Source organism: Pyrgilauda ruficollis, unplaced genomic scaffold, assembly GCF_017590135.1.
Source record: "Pyrgilauda ruficollis isolate IOZ18807 unplaced genomic scaffold, ASM1759013v1 scaffold279, whole genome shotgun sequence".
Lineage (NCBI taxonomy): Eukaryota > Metazoa > Chordata > Aves > Passeriformes > Passeridae > Pyrgilauda > Pyrgilauda ruficollis.
In genome coordinates, this window is record NW_024524144.1 from 38,169 (window position 1) to 56,367 (window position 18,199).

General features: G+C 38.4%; 1 protein-coding gene across 2 annotated transcripts in view; it reads right to left on the reverse strand.

Moving 5' to 3' along the window:
* Positions 1 to 18,199, reverse strand: part of DISP1 (dispatched RND transporter family member 1) — an 89,273-nt gene that overhangs the window by 23,113 nt on the left and 47,961 nt on the right. The window contains exons 1-2 of one of the 2 annotated variants that reach the window (XM_041471786.1): positions 17,209 to 17,267; positions 8,141 to 8,677 (exon numbers count right to left, since the gene is read on the reverse strand). In XM_041471786.1, coding sequence (XP_041327720.1) covers positions 8,141 to 8,646 — 506 coding nt within the window. In that variant the 5' untranslated portion in view covers positions 8,647 to 8,677; positions 17,209 to 17,267. Of the gene's footprint in view, positions 1 to 8,140; positions 8,678 to 17,208; positions 17,268 to 18,199 lie in introns of those variants that run through there. The other variant, XM_041471785.1, reaches the window with a different exon arrangement.

The following is an 18,199-nucleotide window of genomic DNA, read 5'->3' on the forward strand; positions in this document are numbered from 1 at the left end:
AGTTGAATGGAGCACTGCAAGGTCATGGCCGCATTTTGTATTTCTCTGATAGACAGGAAATTAACATGACTCAAGGAATCACAACATACCCAGAAGAAAACCCCCACCTCATGATACCACCGAGAATGAAAATGTCCAAGAGTGCCTATTTTTATGATGGTATCTCTCCACACAGGCTGAAGTACATGTTCCTATAGGTATTAAAACTGACAATAAGCACATGGAAGTCTGGCTCTGGAGTAGGGAGACTTGGAGTGTCATAAATCATGCTTCAACTGATACATGCTTCAGTCTTCCTTCCTGTGCAGATGTAAGACTTCGTGATTGTACGTCACTAGGGAGTTCAGTTTTGCTCTCAGAAAACCTTCTTTGACTAGAGAGCTTTTCTAAAGATAGATTAAAAGCAGTTACAATTTCTCCAGATTATTCATCTAACCATGGGGACAAACAACAGTTTTTACCTTTCCCCATATTTAATCTCTTGCAGCAAATGAAAATACTGTTACTTCAGATCTTTGTTCTAAATTTAGTCAAATATTTCTCTTCAGTGTTGAACTCCTGTTCCAATATCTGTGAATTTAGTAATTTAGAATGCTGTAACTTTTAAGTGATACAAAACAAATGTCTATTCAATACAATTAATATATTTTAAAGGATTTAATATGTAATTGCACAAAGAAGGCTCTTTAGCTTTTGGTAGTGCTAATGAAAACTTGTACATATATAAGGCAACATTATCTTCTGGATCTCCTGACATGAAATTTGTTTTGTATGCTCAACAACAAGTAAGCAAAAAAAAAAAAAAAGGAAATATTTCCTGAACATTTAAGGTTTCCAGTATTGCAGCTAAAACCCAAAAAAAGCGCTCTAGGATTGAACAGACTATAACAGATTTAACATAATCAAAGCTGTTCAGCAAAATGTTTGCAAAAGTTCATCCATTTGACAGAACAAACTAAACATCCTACAAACTGAAAAAGTAACATAAGAATTTTGAGGTAAAGTAGCCTATTAACATGCTAGAAAATACGGGAGAAGTGGCAGAAGTGATGCAAATCAGCTTTTCCAGTCCAGTACATAAATCTATTTGTGATTTTACTAGAAAAGAACCAAAGCACATCCTAATTTGCCAATAGTGAGACTAAGCTCTCTAAAATATCAGCAGGATTTCTACCTGTAACTTCCCTTACCTCCATTGATCTGTCAGTGACACCATTTCATTTCTATTTTGCATTGATAGTCCAGGTTTTAAGAGATTTCTTTATTCAGTAGAATCTCACTGCAATTTTTGTGCAGCAAAATCAGTGCCAAATTGCTCAGGTACCCTCTGTATTTCCCTCTTGCACTGTATTTAGGGGTTTTGTTTTGTTTTGCTGTTCAAGCATCACTGACCAATTAAAAGCATGGACATAAATTATTATTCACTAGGAGACGAAGACAACATTTAATTATCAGAGAGGAAGAACAAGTGATTTTAGAAGGAGTTAAAAGACAGAAACAATGATGGTAACTCATAAAGAGCTTTCTAAAGATGATGTTGATCATTCTGCACTTTCCCCCATCAGAAGGAAGACTCAAAACTTTTATGTAGGAATGTGCAAATCTTTCAAAATCCATCTCTAAAGAGTGATGAAAATCAGATCATTTGCCATGCATAGTTTAGACTGTTGTTCTTTGTTGTCTGGTGTTGTCTTATTCACATTTGAACTTTACTACAACCTCCTACTAAATTAAAAGTACATGAAAACAACCATACATCATCAAAATATTCCAACAAACTGACATAATTTTGGATGTTGTGGGTTATTTTTAAGTGTACATAAATGCTCAGTTTTATAAGTCATCTCAAACCCCACACCAATCAGTCCTTTTCCAGAACAAGCACAGCTGATGCTGGTTTTCTAGTCAATTTAGTACAAAAGAAAGGAGCCATGGTTTTTTAATTATTTCCCTCAGCTTTACATCTTCTAAGGCCAGCAGTTCAAAGGCCCATCAGATTGCTAGTTATGAGTGAGCTCCTCTGTTGTTCAGGGAAAGGTGAGGGATACGGGGCACGGGACTCATTTTCAAGCACACACAGGACCTGAATTCCCTAAGGAGCAGAACATGCACAGCAAAATACAGCCAGGCTGGTCCTCAGCTGCACTCAGACCAAAGCACCAGGTACAACCTTCCTATGGCAAAATTGCTTGATTCCAAACAACCTGAAGTCTAGGCCAATACTAATGTTTAATTAGTACAATTACAAAGCCTGCAAAAATCCCCTGCTCAGCCCAGAATGACAGGTTGTTTTTTTTTCTTTTTTTTAAATGTGCATAATTACTTTCTTAGCCATGCTATTTTTAATTTGGACAGCCACCAAATTATAAATGGCATTTTTATTTGTATTCTGGTCTCTGTGTATCAGCTCTTTGCTTTCAGTTCCAGAAAGTGCAGCAAGTTGTTTGCACAGCCAACAATGCACAGTATTTATCATGGCAAGAGTAAATGAATTAATAAATAAGGTATCACACTCAGAGATCATGCAAGATGAAAATAAAAATGTGTGAAAATGAAGAAGCACAGCTCAAATTAGACTGACATGAAAAATTATTTCAAAGAAAGAAAAAACCCAGTTCATTTGGTCACAGGGAAAACCTGCTTTTCCACATGTGCTCAACAGAGAATCCCACATTTGGACTCAGATGGATGCATGAGATGGCTTCACATTCCTTTACTTTTTTCTCAACTATATCAAAATCCCAAGTATGCCATTGGGTTGTTAATGCTTCATAATAAGAACTCCTATTTTGGCATAGAATAAATGGCTTAAATGAGAACAGAGCCAGAATTTGTATTGTTTCAGGAACTGCTGATCTATAGCTTGAACCACAAGATTTGCAACACCCTGAACACTGAATGAAATGATGGTCACAGCTTTTGCTTTTTAGTTGCTAAAGGTTGATAAAACATTTCAGAAATCCCACTTCCAGAAACCTGACCCAAAGGTTTCTTCTTAAAGATTTCTATTTTTAATCTTCTTAGGGGAAGGCAGAAAGGCTCCTTTATTAATTTTTAAATCATTATATGCACATGTATTTTGTACAAAAGACATTAGTATACAATTCATATAAAAAGTGAAAACTAAAATATCTTTTAATGCATCAAATAAAGGAGAAGCCAACAACTTTCAATATAGGATAAGTTGTTAAAAAAGCTCAGTGGAAAAATTTTTGTGAACAGCTTGTGTTGCTGAAATTAGTCTATTTGAAAATATTTTACACATATGTACATGCAAAATCAGGTCTGCAAGCCATGCAGAATGTACTAGATAACAATTATCCTTTTCCTAGAATCAAGCAGGGAACTGTTTCATAACAAAGTCTCGTTATTAAGATTGGTATTTGACAAACATTCCCTTGCTTTTTGAAAAAACAGAAGATTTTATTTTTTTCTGGTTCTAATCTTTATGCCAAATTACTAGAAGGAAAAATTTAAAATGGGTAAGAGGCAGCTGTAGTGTTCTATCCTCACTTCACAGCTTTTTCATTTCTACAGAGCTTTGTTTTAAAGTATTAAATAAAGTGCAAGTATTCACATATGTCTGCCATGCTGTTTGAACAGTGTGTGGCACAGAACACTGAGACACAGCAGAACCCAGAGTCCCAGAACCATCACATAAATCTGCAATGCCAAAACACTTCAAAAGAAGGTTTAAATCGAACTAAAAGCAAGATGTACAATAAGTCTGGATGCTTTACCAGTTTCCTGATGCTGTCTTTTGCCTTCTTTGAATAAAAATTGGTCTAACAAGCAAAAGCTTTGAATCCAGCAATTTAAACTAACTAAGCTTTGGGAGCTAAAACCTCCAAAGTAGGCTGGTGAGGGATGAGGAACAATTCTTAAATTTTATCCAAAGTAAGGATTCTGTGGGGCTTTAAACAGATTTTATTTTCCTGTTCCAGCTTGAGATGATCGCATGATCATGGGGAGATCACCCTTTCAGCCTGTTTTGTTTTTTACCACAGATAATTGAGATGCTTTTCAGAACAGTTTTCCTTACCTGTCTGCTTCAGTCAAAAGCATCAACAGTATAGTCTAAAAAAGTAAATAACAGTGGGTGACACAAAGCAGGTTCACCCTGAGCCAAGAGTGCTTGTTTGAATTTCTTGGTTTGATACTGTGAAAGTGCAAGCACTGCACACACTGGTAGTCTGGAGCATTTTCCTTAGCATCAGCATCAGCAGTTTCTTCACAGCTCCCTGACCTCTTCTGCCCTACCTTTTGTCTCTCAGTTCACAGACCTAAGCTTTCTAAATTTTATCACCAGAGAGATTCCAGCAGAGTTGACATCAAGATTAACAAGCACACAGGTAGCTTTTAACTGGTATTCTCCCACTAAAAACTTCCCGTACACATCTGAAGGAAGCAATCCAATTTGGGACCAGAGATACCACCACTGTTATTCCATGCCTTCCTCACTCCTGAGACAATTTCTTAAATGATCTCTGCACATCCTTCCTCTGCCACTCCTACTGACACGCATACATTCCTATATAAAGAAGAGGTTTTGAAAAATACCAGGAAGCACTGTAAAAGTTTTCTGGCTTTTTTAAAATGGTAGTATTTAGTTCTCTTAGAGAACTATGCAACTGTTCACTATTTATTTTATCCTCCTTTCATCCCACTAAGCATGCTATGGGGCTGCACATTTTTACTTTTCCCTAGGGACTCCTAACTCAGTGCTTCCAGTCATTATGGATCAATCTTCATGCTTTTTTCACAGCCTTACTTGGTTGGTTCTTGGTATTTCTACCCACCCTGATGAAGGCTGCTGATGACTACAGAAGCAGGTGGCAGCAAAGGAGCAGCAGTAACTACATACCTTCCACGGTGTCTAAGCCCCCGTGTTTCTTGAGATACGTAAGTGCATTCCAACAAAAACAGATACTTCAGCATGAGCTCTCCAAAGAGGCAGGGTAGGGGAACAAAAAAACCCCATCCAACAGTACTGAAGAGAATTACATGTGCCATGCTCGTAGACAGGTAAATTTAGAAATGGTTAGAAAGAAAATCAAACCCCCAGACAACTGCATTGTGATATGGAGAGATGGCTAGAATTTTCCAGGGAGTGTTTGTGTGGTCAAGATATTATGGCCACTGAAAAAAAAAGAAGTATGAACATGTTTACATGAGTTACTTCTTAAATATGTGCACCAAACAATAAAAGAAACTTTACTCAAGATCTTCCAACCTCAGAAAAACATCTAAAAATCATTACAACCAAATGTTGACCTCTTTTACTTATTTTTACAATAGAATTTTTTTTACCACATTCATGCTGCAAAACACCAACCACTAAAAATATTTTCTTTTACGCTACAGAATGTTTTCACCAACCTAAAAAAAATTAACAGTTGTCCATACTCTCAAGATGCAGTGAATAGATGACGTTTCCATGTAATTTAGTTAAACTTCAAAGCTGAACTCTCTATAAAATTCCAGATCCAGCCAGCTTTAAGAGGATAGGACAAGTGTGGCATTATTTCAATCTGTCTTTACTCACTCCAATCTGCAATGATATACCAAAGCCACATTCCTTTAATATTAGGTCACCGACAAATGTTAAGCCTTGGGCTTCAAAACCTGACAAAGCCTGTTGTGCTGAAACAACTGGTTACCTGCCCAGAGCTGTAAGCATTGGTGATACAGTCTGCAAGAAGTGTTCACCCTCCTCTATCTAATCAAAACTTTTCCCCCTTCTTAAAATATAACAATATTTGAATGCATTTTTTTAAAAAAAGAAAGAAGCTAAATTAAGTGTACTTTGACTACATACTTAATTTAACTAATGTATTGTATGAGAACCTGCATTTTAAATAACCCTGTTAAAATATGCACGTTTCCTAAAGCTGGATGATTTCCAATGAACCTTGTAATAAAAATACCTGTAGAAGAAGCTGCTGTGCAAATTATAAGCTCAAACTGCAATAAAATTAAGAGTGTGGAACAGCGATCACATTGAAATATCACACACCTAAGTGTTACTCTTCTGTTTACAGGAAGTGACTGAGCACATAAAAAATAAATACACATTTATCACCTCTCATTTTTAGCACTGCCAAGGAGCTACACATGAGGCAGTTTGCTTCCTCCTCAGTGCACATCCATCCACCTGCAAGGCTGCATCCAGTTGCTCCCAGTTTTTACCATCTCCCAACATGTCTACATTGACAGTGGCCTCTCTGGGTGATAACTTCACAATACAATGACAGACTATTATATTCAGACACACCTTGCTGAGTATGAAGAGAGAAAAGAAGTCTTTGGTTCCATGCTAAGTGACAGTCAGATCAGTATACACTGTCCATTAATGCAGCCATGGGCAGTTTACAGAGTGCAAAGGCATGGAAGCAGTCCAGTAATCATTTGATAGGGATATGCAGGGTATGCTAACAGACAGAGCTGGTTAAATAAGTACAGATGCTTTAAAGGTTGGATTGCATCTTTGTTTTGACTGCTAGCAGTAAGAAAAACCATTTATCATAAATCATCATTAATAATTTCTGTACATTTTTGTAGAAGTGCATGGTATGGCAAGGAAGATGAAAAACCAGTGTCTTGGCTCAAGAGCCCAATCAGAGCAGTTCAAACAGTTTTTGTATCTGTGAAGTGTGACAGAAAACATTATTTTATCATATCCAGAAGAAATTTTCACTGTTTTTATTTCTAGACTAAAACCAGAAACCCAGACTATGGATGGCATTTGTTCCCTTCCTCATGACTATGGAATATAGATGAAGTTTAACAACCCTGCTGCACAGGGAGAAAAACAGTGAAATCAGTGCAACCATTCTGACAGTTTGAAAAGTACGACTCATCCTACAATAGTTCAAATTCCTGCATACCTTTGCATACAAAATTATACGTCTTTGCTTGACATTTAAACTAGTATGGCGTGGAAAATACATCTCTGATTATAAGCAGTTCTGACAATTAAGATTTTTTCCATTTGTAAGTGGAATAACTAAGGAGAAAGCTGATTTGCGTTCTGTATTATCATCCCTATTTTCATCTGCTTTTATCTTAGGAGAAAAAAGCTTTATTCACTTTGAGTGAATAAAAAGCTTTATTCACTTTGAGTTTTTCCACACTACATGTTTTTCCCAGTCTGATATTTTTAGGAGTTTAAAATTAGCTCATATATTTCATCAAGACAAAATCATTGTAGCTGACTGAGAAACACTTACAGCTCCAAGTTCTTGAATAAGGGTGCAGATGTTACAAAACAGGGAGAAGGGTAGTTTTTAATGCTCCCATGAAAATCCACCCCTTTTAGCCCAACTGCAACTCAAAAAATAGTAACCTTGCTTAAAAGCTTCAAAGTGTCTTCCTTCTATGGGAATTTGCTTTTTAGAAATTGCCTCTTAGATTGGCTGATTTTGCCCAGGACCAGGAGGCTGTAGAAGATTTTTCTTGTGTTTGTTGCTCCCTGAAGCTCTGGAACTCCAAAGCTAACAAATACAAAGAGGCAGGTTCTTATGAAATAGAGAACAGAAAGGACTAAAACCTGGAACAATCCCAAATTTCTCAATCCAAGCACAATTTTGAAGTTTAGCAGACAACCTACACTGAAAAGACACGAGGGCAACCCACTGAACCAGCTGACCTGACAAAGAAAAAACACCCTGTACATTTGAGAACAGAATTGTTGAAAATATTTTTCAATGCATCTTTTTAAGGAAATATGTGTTTTGATTGGACTGTGCAGACATACCAGATCTTTCAGTGTATTCTTAGCTACCTCTATAGTGGTTTGTTTTACACAATATTGGTGTAGCCTGAGTCTTCTAAAAGAGCTAATGAGCTTCCAAACAATCCCCAACAAGAAAAAAAAAACCAGCAGTGGTTTTTGTTTTTTTTTTCCAAGAAAGAACTACTTCATTTCAGGAATAACCATGGAGCCCAACAAAACAAATCTCCTGACTTGGTTTCTCCTGGAAATAATGACTTGGTGATGCACCGAAAATTTATCTGTAAAATCACTGGGAAATAAATTTGGTTCATCTTCCTTTCAGATCTTCTACTTCTGTAAGAAAACAAAATAGTTCAGAAAAAGATTATCCATCCTGAGAACTAAGAAATAATGCAACCTGCTTACCTTATCCTGGCTATGTGTTGCTGCACAGGCTGATGCTGGAAATGGTCAGGCCACTGATGGTGAAGGCAGAAGGATAGGGAGGGCTGAAGACAGCAGGCAGGCTGATAGACAGGGGTGTGTTTTTGGCAAATAGAGGCTGAGTACTCAGTATGTGGCTGCATGCAGCATGAGGTCATAGGAGATGGTGCTGAGCTGCCAACCACTGAATGACATTCTTGCTTGTTATTATGGCTACTTAAAGAATGATGGTATGGACAAGGGTGGCAGCATTGCGACAACATCTGCTGAGTTCTTTGGTTGTCTGAAGGCAGAAAGGATGGTTTGATTGTACCATTTAGTTGCAGGCAGCCATTTGGACTTGGTTTTGTTCTTGGTGTTTCCTTGGACGGGAGTTGTTGGACCATGATGTCTCCATCATTTGCTGCAACAACCCCTGGGCCAGCAGCATTTGACAAGATGCTGCCATTGCTCAGGACCATGGAGTCACTGGCATTGCTCATAGCCATGCTCCAAGTTCTCAGTGGACACGTGATGTTCCTGAAGAAACAAATAAAGAACAGTTTAGAGAGCTGCAGTGTTTTTAGATGCTCAAAAATAACTTTAAATTAATATGAGTAAAACTGCTCTGAGCTTCACCTTTTGCAACACAGGGAGACAGGGAAAGGAGCCATACACATTGCCAGGAATGTTTTAAAGTACTTAAATTTGTTCAACAAAATGTTAAGAGTGAAGTTATGTCGATTTGCAGTGATTACACCAAGTTATAAGTCAAATGAATAGAGATTTGTCAGTGTCTGTGTCACAGCTAACAAGTAATGGCTGACATGCACAGAACAAGATCATTGTACACAAAACCAAGATACAGCCGCTATTTATAAAAACAGATTTTGGTATAAACGATGTCACCATCCATTGCACTGCAATTTACCTGTGTGCTTTGAAAACCTGCAGGAAACGAACCCACATAATAGAGATTATTTAATAACCAATAATGTGCTGGTTTCAGTAACTTCCTTTCCAATTTCTATTAAAAACTAGGCATTCATGTTTATAAAAGAAATTTTGAAATGCCTTATTTGAATAAATCAAGCCATTTCAGCACACATATCAAATTTTCTGAATAGTAGATGTGAAAAATGTGTATTTTATGATTGGCTTTTCACAAGTATTAAAATGAATATTGTGTTATGTTAGAAAGTTATGCTGTATTAATTTTCTTAAGTATGTGTTAAATATAATTTTAGGTTATAACATAATGTTAAAATAGAAACTATGCTATGTAAGGTATTTGTTTAAGAAAGGACTCGCAACAGATAGAAGCCACAGGACACCTAAATCTTTCAGAGAAAGGGAATTTATTGCTCCCTTATCAGCAGAAAACTAACTTCTTCCCACCTCGCTCAGACAGGAAGATGGCATGAGGATTAAGAGGAAGAAGTTGACAGTGACCAGACAGAATCCTGTGTTTGAATGGAATTTATGCATCACGTATGAGATGTATGAATATGCAACAGGCAACTGTTTTTAAGGCTTAATCCTCTGTTAACAGGTGTCCTTTTTCGGGCTTGTGTTGCCCAGAAAAATGTACCTGGATGTCCGTATCTCTTTGTTTTTATTGTCTCATATTGTCCTAATCTCAATTGTCCAAATTTTATTACTCTAATTATATTACTATTTTTATAACCATTTTATTACTATTAAACTTCTAAAATTTTAAAAACAAGTGACTGGCATTTTTCACAGTATACTAGGTCTTTAACAGAAGCTCAAAATGAACTGTTATGAATAGTAAAAATACAACCACAAATACCACCACAAGTTTTTCCCAAGTTGACAAAAAAAAAAAAAAATCCCAGGATTGAATTACTGCTGATTGAGAAGCTCTTGCTTCTCAGCGACGTGTACTCTAAAGGCAGTGCATAATGTAATGTGTCATAAATAAAGGATATTAAAAGATTTTCTCCTAAGGTTTTTCAGGCAATAGGTAGGTAAATGAGAACTATTAACATTGTAGAAGTGACTACAGCTCAAGATCAAAACTTGTGTGAGGCACTTACAGCAGCAAATTTTTCCTATCTTAACTATAACTTTGTTTTAATAAGATAAAAAGGTAAATTGGAGATCATTATTTTGATAAATAACATGAAAGGTCAAACACCACACTCAGACGAGTTTGCTATCCAATTTACATGACTGTGGGTGAGAGAGGAGGGAAAAGAGCATGAAAAACACTAATTATATGCTACTTAGAATAATAAATCATTTATGCATCACGTATGAGATGTATGAATATGCAACAGGCAACTGTTTTTAAGGCTTAATCCTCTGTTAACAGGTGTCCTTTTTCGGGCTTGTGTTGCCCAGAAAAATGTACCTGGATGTCCGTATCTCTTTGTTTTTATTGTCTCATATTGTCCTAATCTCAATTGTCCAAATTTTATTACTCTAATTATATTACTATTTTTATAACCATTTTATTACTATTAAACTTCTAAAATTTTAAAAACAAGTGACTGGCATTTTTCACAGTATACTAGGTCTTTAACAGAAGCTCAAAATGAACTGTTATGAATAGTAAAAATACAACCACAAATACCACCACAAGTTTTTCCCAAGTTGACAAAAAAAAAAAAAAATCCCAGGATTGAATTACTGCTGATTGAGAAGCTCTTGCTTCTCAGCGACGTGTACTCTAAAGGCAGTGCATAATGTAATGTGTCATAAATAAAGGATATTAAAAGATTTTCTCCTAAGGTTTTTCAGGCAATAGGTAGGTAAATGAGAACTATTAACATTGTAGAAGTGACTACAGCTCAAGATCAAAACTTGTGTGAGGCACTTACAGCAGCAAATTTTTCCTATCTTAACTATAACTTTGTTTTAATAAGATAAAAAGGTAAATTGGAGATCATTATTTTGATAAATAACATGAAAGGTCAAACACCACACTCAGACGAGTTTGCTATCCAATTTACATGACTGTGGGTGAGAGAGGAGGGAAAAGAGCATGAAAAACACTAATTATATGCTACTTAGAATAATAAATCAACACTTGCTGAAAAAACAGAATCAATTACAGAATTAATTACAACTGCTTTGACTTTTTAATACCGAATTTAATTAACAGCATTGCAAGTCCAAATTGCAAAGCTTGCATTACAAACATTGAACTTTGCAGAGAGACACAGCATACATAGATTAAGGCAGATAAACAAGGAAGCTTCTAATTCATTTTCTTCCCTGATACCTTTGCTGAGTATTCAGAGAGCTAAGCCTGCCCAGACAGTTGAGCTATTTAATTGCCTGAATGCTAATTCTGAGTAAAGTGATTTGCCGACTGGAAAGCTCCTCCTGGCAGCCCTCCACGTAGCATCTCTCTGAGACAGAGCTAAATCCTCCACTTCTGAAACGAAAATTAATCCTCTGCTATTTGTTCTAGATCATGTGCAGAGCCAGATGCCCTGGGAAATCACTTTCATTTAGATACCCACTCAGAACAGGAGAATGTGCTGCTTGACAAACAAATTTTTCCAGCCTTCAATTCCACACATTCCTGCTGGGTACCCCCTCTCCTGGCCCAGGAAAGTCAAGCCCAATGAGGACTTTCTGCTGAGCAGAGAGAGCAAATTCAAGGGGCTGGCTAAACTTCAGTTTGGTCTGAAGAGATATATTAGTTATGTGAAATTCCACCATGTATCAGCAGTCTGGTTTTCTCTCACACTGCAGATGACATCAAACCTCAGTGAGAGCTGGACCCTGAGGCAGAGAAAGCTCCTCTCCAGGTGTCTGGCAGCATTTTTGGAATTTCTGGCTGCTTATTTTTACATTCACTCACATAAGAGATAGGCTGCACAGTGATACTGTTGCATTTGTTTCTAAGTTAGTTGGATCCATCCATACCATCGCTTGAAACTGCTGTACACTTCTCAAAGTTACTGTCTACAGTAATAACTGAACAGAAGGGACAGAGAGACTGCAAATATCTGATATTTCAGGAAGACAGACACACATCCTTTTGCTTTAAACCCAGGACACTTGCAACATTAATTTTTAGTAGCTTTTTTCAACCACTTCATGAAGGAAACCATACATCTCTGTGCCAAGCACAGATGCCCAAACTCATGCCCGCAGCAGCTGTGCCCTTCGGAACACTGACAGGGCAATTTTAACTTTTGTCTAGACAGCTCAGCAGCCTCCATTTAATACAATCAAAGATAAACACTTTATTTTCCATAGATGTAATACCTACCTGAGTACCTTTTGTTCAGAAATGTTTTAGAACTACTAAATTTGAAGATCCTCAGTACCACAACATATAATTCTGACTTTGTTCTCCTGTTGAACAAGCAATTCATGAACCATTTCAAACACTAAAATTTTAACAGACAGAGCTAATTCATTCTTTTTTCTTAAACTTTGAGGAACTCTTGAGTTCTGTTCATTTTTATGGACTCTTTTAGAAAGGCAAAGCAAGCACCTGCTTGCATTTAAGTTCTTTCAATGGCACATTAAAGCAAGAGTACTTTGCATGCTAAGGTAGCCATCTGATTAAATATTTTGTTCAGTCACAGCTATGAAGAACTGGGACTCAAACTAATTCTCTAGAATGTGAGCTGGGCTGTACATTTTCATTTGGTTTGGTAACTTTTCTATTTTGAGTCATTGAATTTGACCAGGCTAATGCCATCTGAGTTTTGTTTCACTCATGTTTGAGGGATTAAAAATTTTTTACTATGGTACTTTATTTGTGTCTTTCTTTACAGAAGTGGCTGTAAATCCACTGACAGCAAAACTTCACCTGCAGCTGTCACACCAAAATATATTCTTAACTCTCCATTGCATTTTGTCTCCTCTACCATAATTGCAGTGACTGGAAACTTAGAGAGATGTAACAATGGCCCAATGAAATAGTTAACTGAGAGTCTTTTCTTTAGAGGATGAATAAATAAGCCAATTAAGATGTCACAAGTAAAAGCACAGTAAGATTTTTAATATGACAAGGGATGGGAAATCTAAGAACATACTGACCATGAAAAAAAAAATCTAAAAATAGGAATCTTTGAAAATTTAGTCTTTGAGAATTCTGAATTCTTTCAATGTTTAAGTTTATTTTTGCTGCACGCATCAGACTGCTTTAGGACCTGGCATTCTCCAGTAGAGTGGGGGTTTCAGACTTATAAAAATTTACACCTAAAAGCTTTGAAGCAGTGGACAGGTAGCCTGAATAATGAGGTGGTAGAAAATACAGGTTCTAACGCAGGCAGCCCTACTTAATAGAAGATTAAATACAATTAGAAAAAGTGTTAATCTACATGTTTAATACAACCCACGTCTCTAGCTGGACACAGGGTATTTTAAAAGTGATCAATCTCTGTAGAAATTATGCCAGCTGGACTGCTAAGAGAAGAAAACCAGAACTGTCTTTAATTACTGCACTCTTGATATCAGTAACTGCTCAGAAAGGACTTGAGCCATGCAGTTCAAAACAACTCCTGGAAGAGCATCATATCAGGAATGTAACACGGTCTGTAGCGGCAATGTTCCTTCATAACAGCAACAGTAAGTTTCTACATAACATAATCCATCTGTTATCTGTAGAGCTAACAGTGAACACAGCTCACCCAGTAGACAAGCATTGCAAGCCCTTCAGGAAATAAAGTAATGCTGTACCACACAAACTATGTGGGATTTGGTGTTCCCCAGCTAGCATGTTCTTTTAAAACTAGCATTAAGTTCACATGTTCCTTTGACTGCAACTGAAAGAATTTTTCCTTGATTTAATTTTCTGAAAAAGGAAAAAACCAACAAAAAGCCCCAACTAGACTTAAAAAAAAAAAATTTGTTCAACAAATCGCATCTGAACTCAGAATGCCTTCAGTTGCAAATGACAGAAGTGCAAATCCAGGAGAGAATGACGTAGTGGAAATTTAGTATAACCTAGTACAGATAATTTATAGATTTTTAGAAGACAACAGAGAACAGCCAAGTGTTGAGGGTTGTTTTAACCACATAAGAAAAAAAAGTACCCCAAATCTGTAACTTGCACAAAGTTAAAACTAAACTGTTCTAAGACTTTAGATTTTTCATTTAAGGTAGGAAAAAATTCAAATTTCATTTCAAAGTTATCTACAGCTTTTCGGCTGACTGCATTGCACCACTCAACCAGCTGAACCAGCCCAGGCTTTATAGACTTCGCAGACCTGTCAGCTACAAAGCATCATAGTTCTGAGACAAACACAATGTCCAAAGTAACAAAAATGTCTTTTCATGTTAAAATTCATCTAAACCAGCTGGATTCTAGAAGCAGTGCATTTCTAAAATAAGCAACATTTAGCAATCCCAGTGCTAATTGGTAAGGTTCCTTCCAGATGAAATACCATAATGGCCTTGCAGTCTTTTAAGACGCTGAAGTTTTCCAACGTGGCCAATAGTCTTACAGTCTGTAAACTCAGTTAAATCCTCTCCAGCCTTCGTCTGCTGTGCCAGTCAGTGCACAGCCACTCTAAAGGAGGATTTGCTCCTCCTTCACATTACCAGAATTCTTTGTATCTTTGCTTTTTCTCTGTGCCCAGAGAAGTAACAGGTGGTGCCTGGTGTTCGATACTGGGTTTCATGGGAGATGTCTATTTATCTATCACTGCAATGGTCTTTAGCAAGTCAAACTGCTTTTTAGTGTTTCATGGTTGTTGATCTCCATTTTGGCTCCCAGCTAGATATTTTTTAAATTCTCCAGCTCTTACTCCAATGCCATCATATGTGGTGCTTGGTTTCTCTCTATACCTCAATTCTTTCTCTTTCATTTCAGCTGTTAACCCCTACCTCTTCCCTGAAAAACTTTCTCTGTACAAAATACAGGCGTTTCCCAGAACAAGTCATCCCTGTGCTCTCCTTTTCTTCCCCCAGGTATTTCAAGTACATTAAATAGAAGCATTTCAGCTTCAGGAAGTCTCAATTTCTTATTTTATCAATGAGCAAATTTACCTGGTATATTTATTAATGCAGCCATTTCACTTTGTGAATTGGTACAACACAGTTCCTATTTTTGAGAAATGCCATTATGGTCAGTGTGTTTTCTGCACGTCTATAAATACCCATATTCTCAACTAATGTCACCCTATTAACAAGCAGATTTTCAGCAATCTAAGTCCTTGTTCCATGAGGTAGTAGTTAGCAGACAATTATGAAGCAGAAGAGGCTTGTAGAGGGGAAATTTCTCCTCCTGCAAATGTTTCTGAGAGACCGCTGTCCCTGCGATCCCTCTCCACAGCTTGCAAGGCTTTGAAGCTGCCCTGTCCCGAACCTGAGACTCCATGAGTTCATTTCCTGTGTCACAGGCTGGCTCGGGAACCGCAATTCTTGTGACAGGGGGTTTCCAGATGTCACCATGCCAGGAGCGCAGCTCATGTACAGATGGGCACTGGCAACCACTGTTGCCAAACTGGCACAAGAACCAACCCACCAGCGACAGCTATGGGGCGAGGGAGCTGGGAAAGACTGCAAAGGATGGGAAAACCAGGGTTCTTCAGACCCTCAGAAACAGATTTTCCTTTGCTTTTAAGCTAAAGTTACTTCTTCTGGCATAAAGAACAAAGCAACAGCAGATCATTTCCAGAAACCATTTGCAGGGCTTCAACTATAGAAATCAATGGAAGTGCTTTAACTACAAAGTCTTGTCAAAGTCAAAATTTACAATAGATATAATCAGACTACAGATGCTTCAGAAGCAACAACAAGGAGCTCTGAATTGTCTTCCAGAAGTTTTGTAGGATTCTAAAGTTTTAATTCTAAGAGGGGGAAAAAAAGCATATCTATGTAGGGAAAATAGAAGAAAATGTATTAAAGTCCAAGAAAGCTTCAAATATTCTGAGTTTTGGAATGAGATACAGCTACAATCAGAAATTATTGGAACCACACTACTCCAAGAAAAAATGTGCACAGTTCTGGAAAGCAGGTGTATACCTCAGCAGAGTTTAAGAGCCCAGAAAGCTGTTAAAAAACTCCAAACATTGCTTACAAGTGCCACACTGTCATTGCACTAAATCTTATTTACACAACTTACTGACTTTCCATTACCATATGAAAGACTTTAAAGTTTTTGTAATTGCAAATATTCGGATCCAAAATAGCCCTAATCCTGCTTACACAGAATGGAAGAAACTAAAATGTGGCTCTTTCTGGCTGTAAAAAGAGTTATTTGCATTGACAGTTCTACATGTTTTTACTTCATTATGATGTGGGACTAATATTGAAATTATTACAGCTGTAAAGGGGCACAAAAGCAACACTTTGAGGTACAGCCCCAGCTATACCTACCATCACCCTGGCTATATAAATGTTATGTAAGAGGTTAAGAAACCTCTCTGCCACCTGCTTAGAATCCAAGTTTTTGTTTTCTGTCCAAATTTAAAGACTGTGTTTGAACGTAGTAACATAGTAAAAAGAATTGTTACTAATATTAGCATTTCTCTTCCTATAGGAAGCACCAATATAATCTCCCTCTAAGTACAATAAAGAAGGCAAAGAATCAGTGAGACCGTCAGGGCACATCAGGCAGGTACACACTGGTAGTCACACCTAATTGATAAAACATAGAGCATTTTTGCACTTGGCTACAGAAAACACAGCAAAGCACTTCTGCACTATCAGTCCAGCAATAATTTTCGTTGAAAGCTAAACATGGGAGCTGTTTGGTTTCCCGCCCCCCCCCCCCCCCCCGCTTCATTTCCCAAGCGTGAGTGGGTTTAAAGTCTCCCATTCGCTGAGCCGTGATCTAAAGGTCAAATGATAAACCTCATACAGCACTTTTATCACAGAGCATCTGCCCCAAGAGAACCGGATCTCGAGTCGGGGACGGGTTTGCTTTCTCACCAGGCTCTTCAGCGGGGTCCTGGGCTAAGCTCTCCTGCATTTCTACCCAGCTGAAAAGTCTCTCACAACCCCAGGAGTCCACTTACATTACAAAGTAGCATTGCAGGGTAACCAACACAGATTTAATCTCCATCCCCGCGCTTTCTGAAGGCACAGCCAGGTCTGAAGCGACCCAGCGGGACGCAGCTCTCGCCACTCACCAGCCGCAAATCAGGACAGATGGGCAGGAAGGAGGCGGCAGCCCGGTCTCGATCCAGGTATCCCCAGGCTCCGAGCCCGCTCTCTCCACAGCCGGAGCCGCTGCTCCGCTTGCCCCAACACTGGCCCCGAGCGGGGAGCGCCGGGAGCCGGGGCCGCCCCTCCCCGCGACACGTTCGAGCTCTGGCAGCGCCCGGCGGCTCCTCCCTGCTCCTGCTGCTGCCGCGGGAGCTCCGGGTCGCTCCCCGCCCTCGCTCCCAGCCCCCTCGGAATGGGTTCGGGGCGCGGGGCCGAGCCGAGCGCTGCCACCTCACTTGCCCGCGCCCGCCGGGGCTGCGCGCCAGCCTCTCCACGTGGAGAGCACGAGTGGCACTGCCTTGGCACCAGCCTGCTGCAAAGGGAAAGAGCCGAGGAAGGCGGGAGACTGCAAACAGCTCCGGGACTCATTTGGAGTGCATTTCAAACTCACTTCAGCCCTCATTAGCTCCTGGCAAGGGCTTTTCCCCACCAAGCACCAAGCTCTTACTTTATCCTTTAGCTGTCAGGCCAAATATTGGTGTGTGGCTACAAATCTCCAACAGGTCTCCAGCAACAGAATACCTACTGGGATTTAAGGGCCTTTACCCCACCAGATTTTACGGTATTTGTACCTAAAAAAGCTTCACCCATAGAGGAGTATTTGAGGACCTGCAGTTCATCTCCACATACATCTCAGATAACAATTCTTTATAAGACTTTATAAAGACAAACACAATTTTTATAGACTATTACTGTGAAAAACTGAAAATCTCATGGTTCACAACTCAAAATGAAAAAATAAGAGTTTACCAAAGTCTGGAGATAATTAAAACCTCAGTTCTAGGTATTAACATGGGGAACATGGCACTTGCTCACTTAGCAGAGGTGTTTTATAAGGAGCTTAAAATCCTACCAGAAGAAGTGCTACAAACAGGTCTCAGTCTGTGGTTTACTAGGATATTACATTCAAATTAA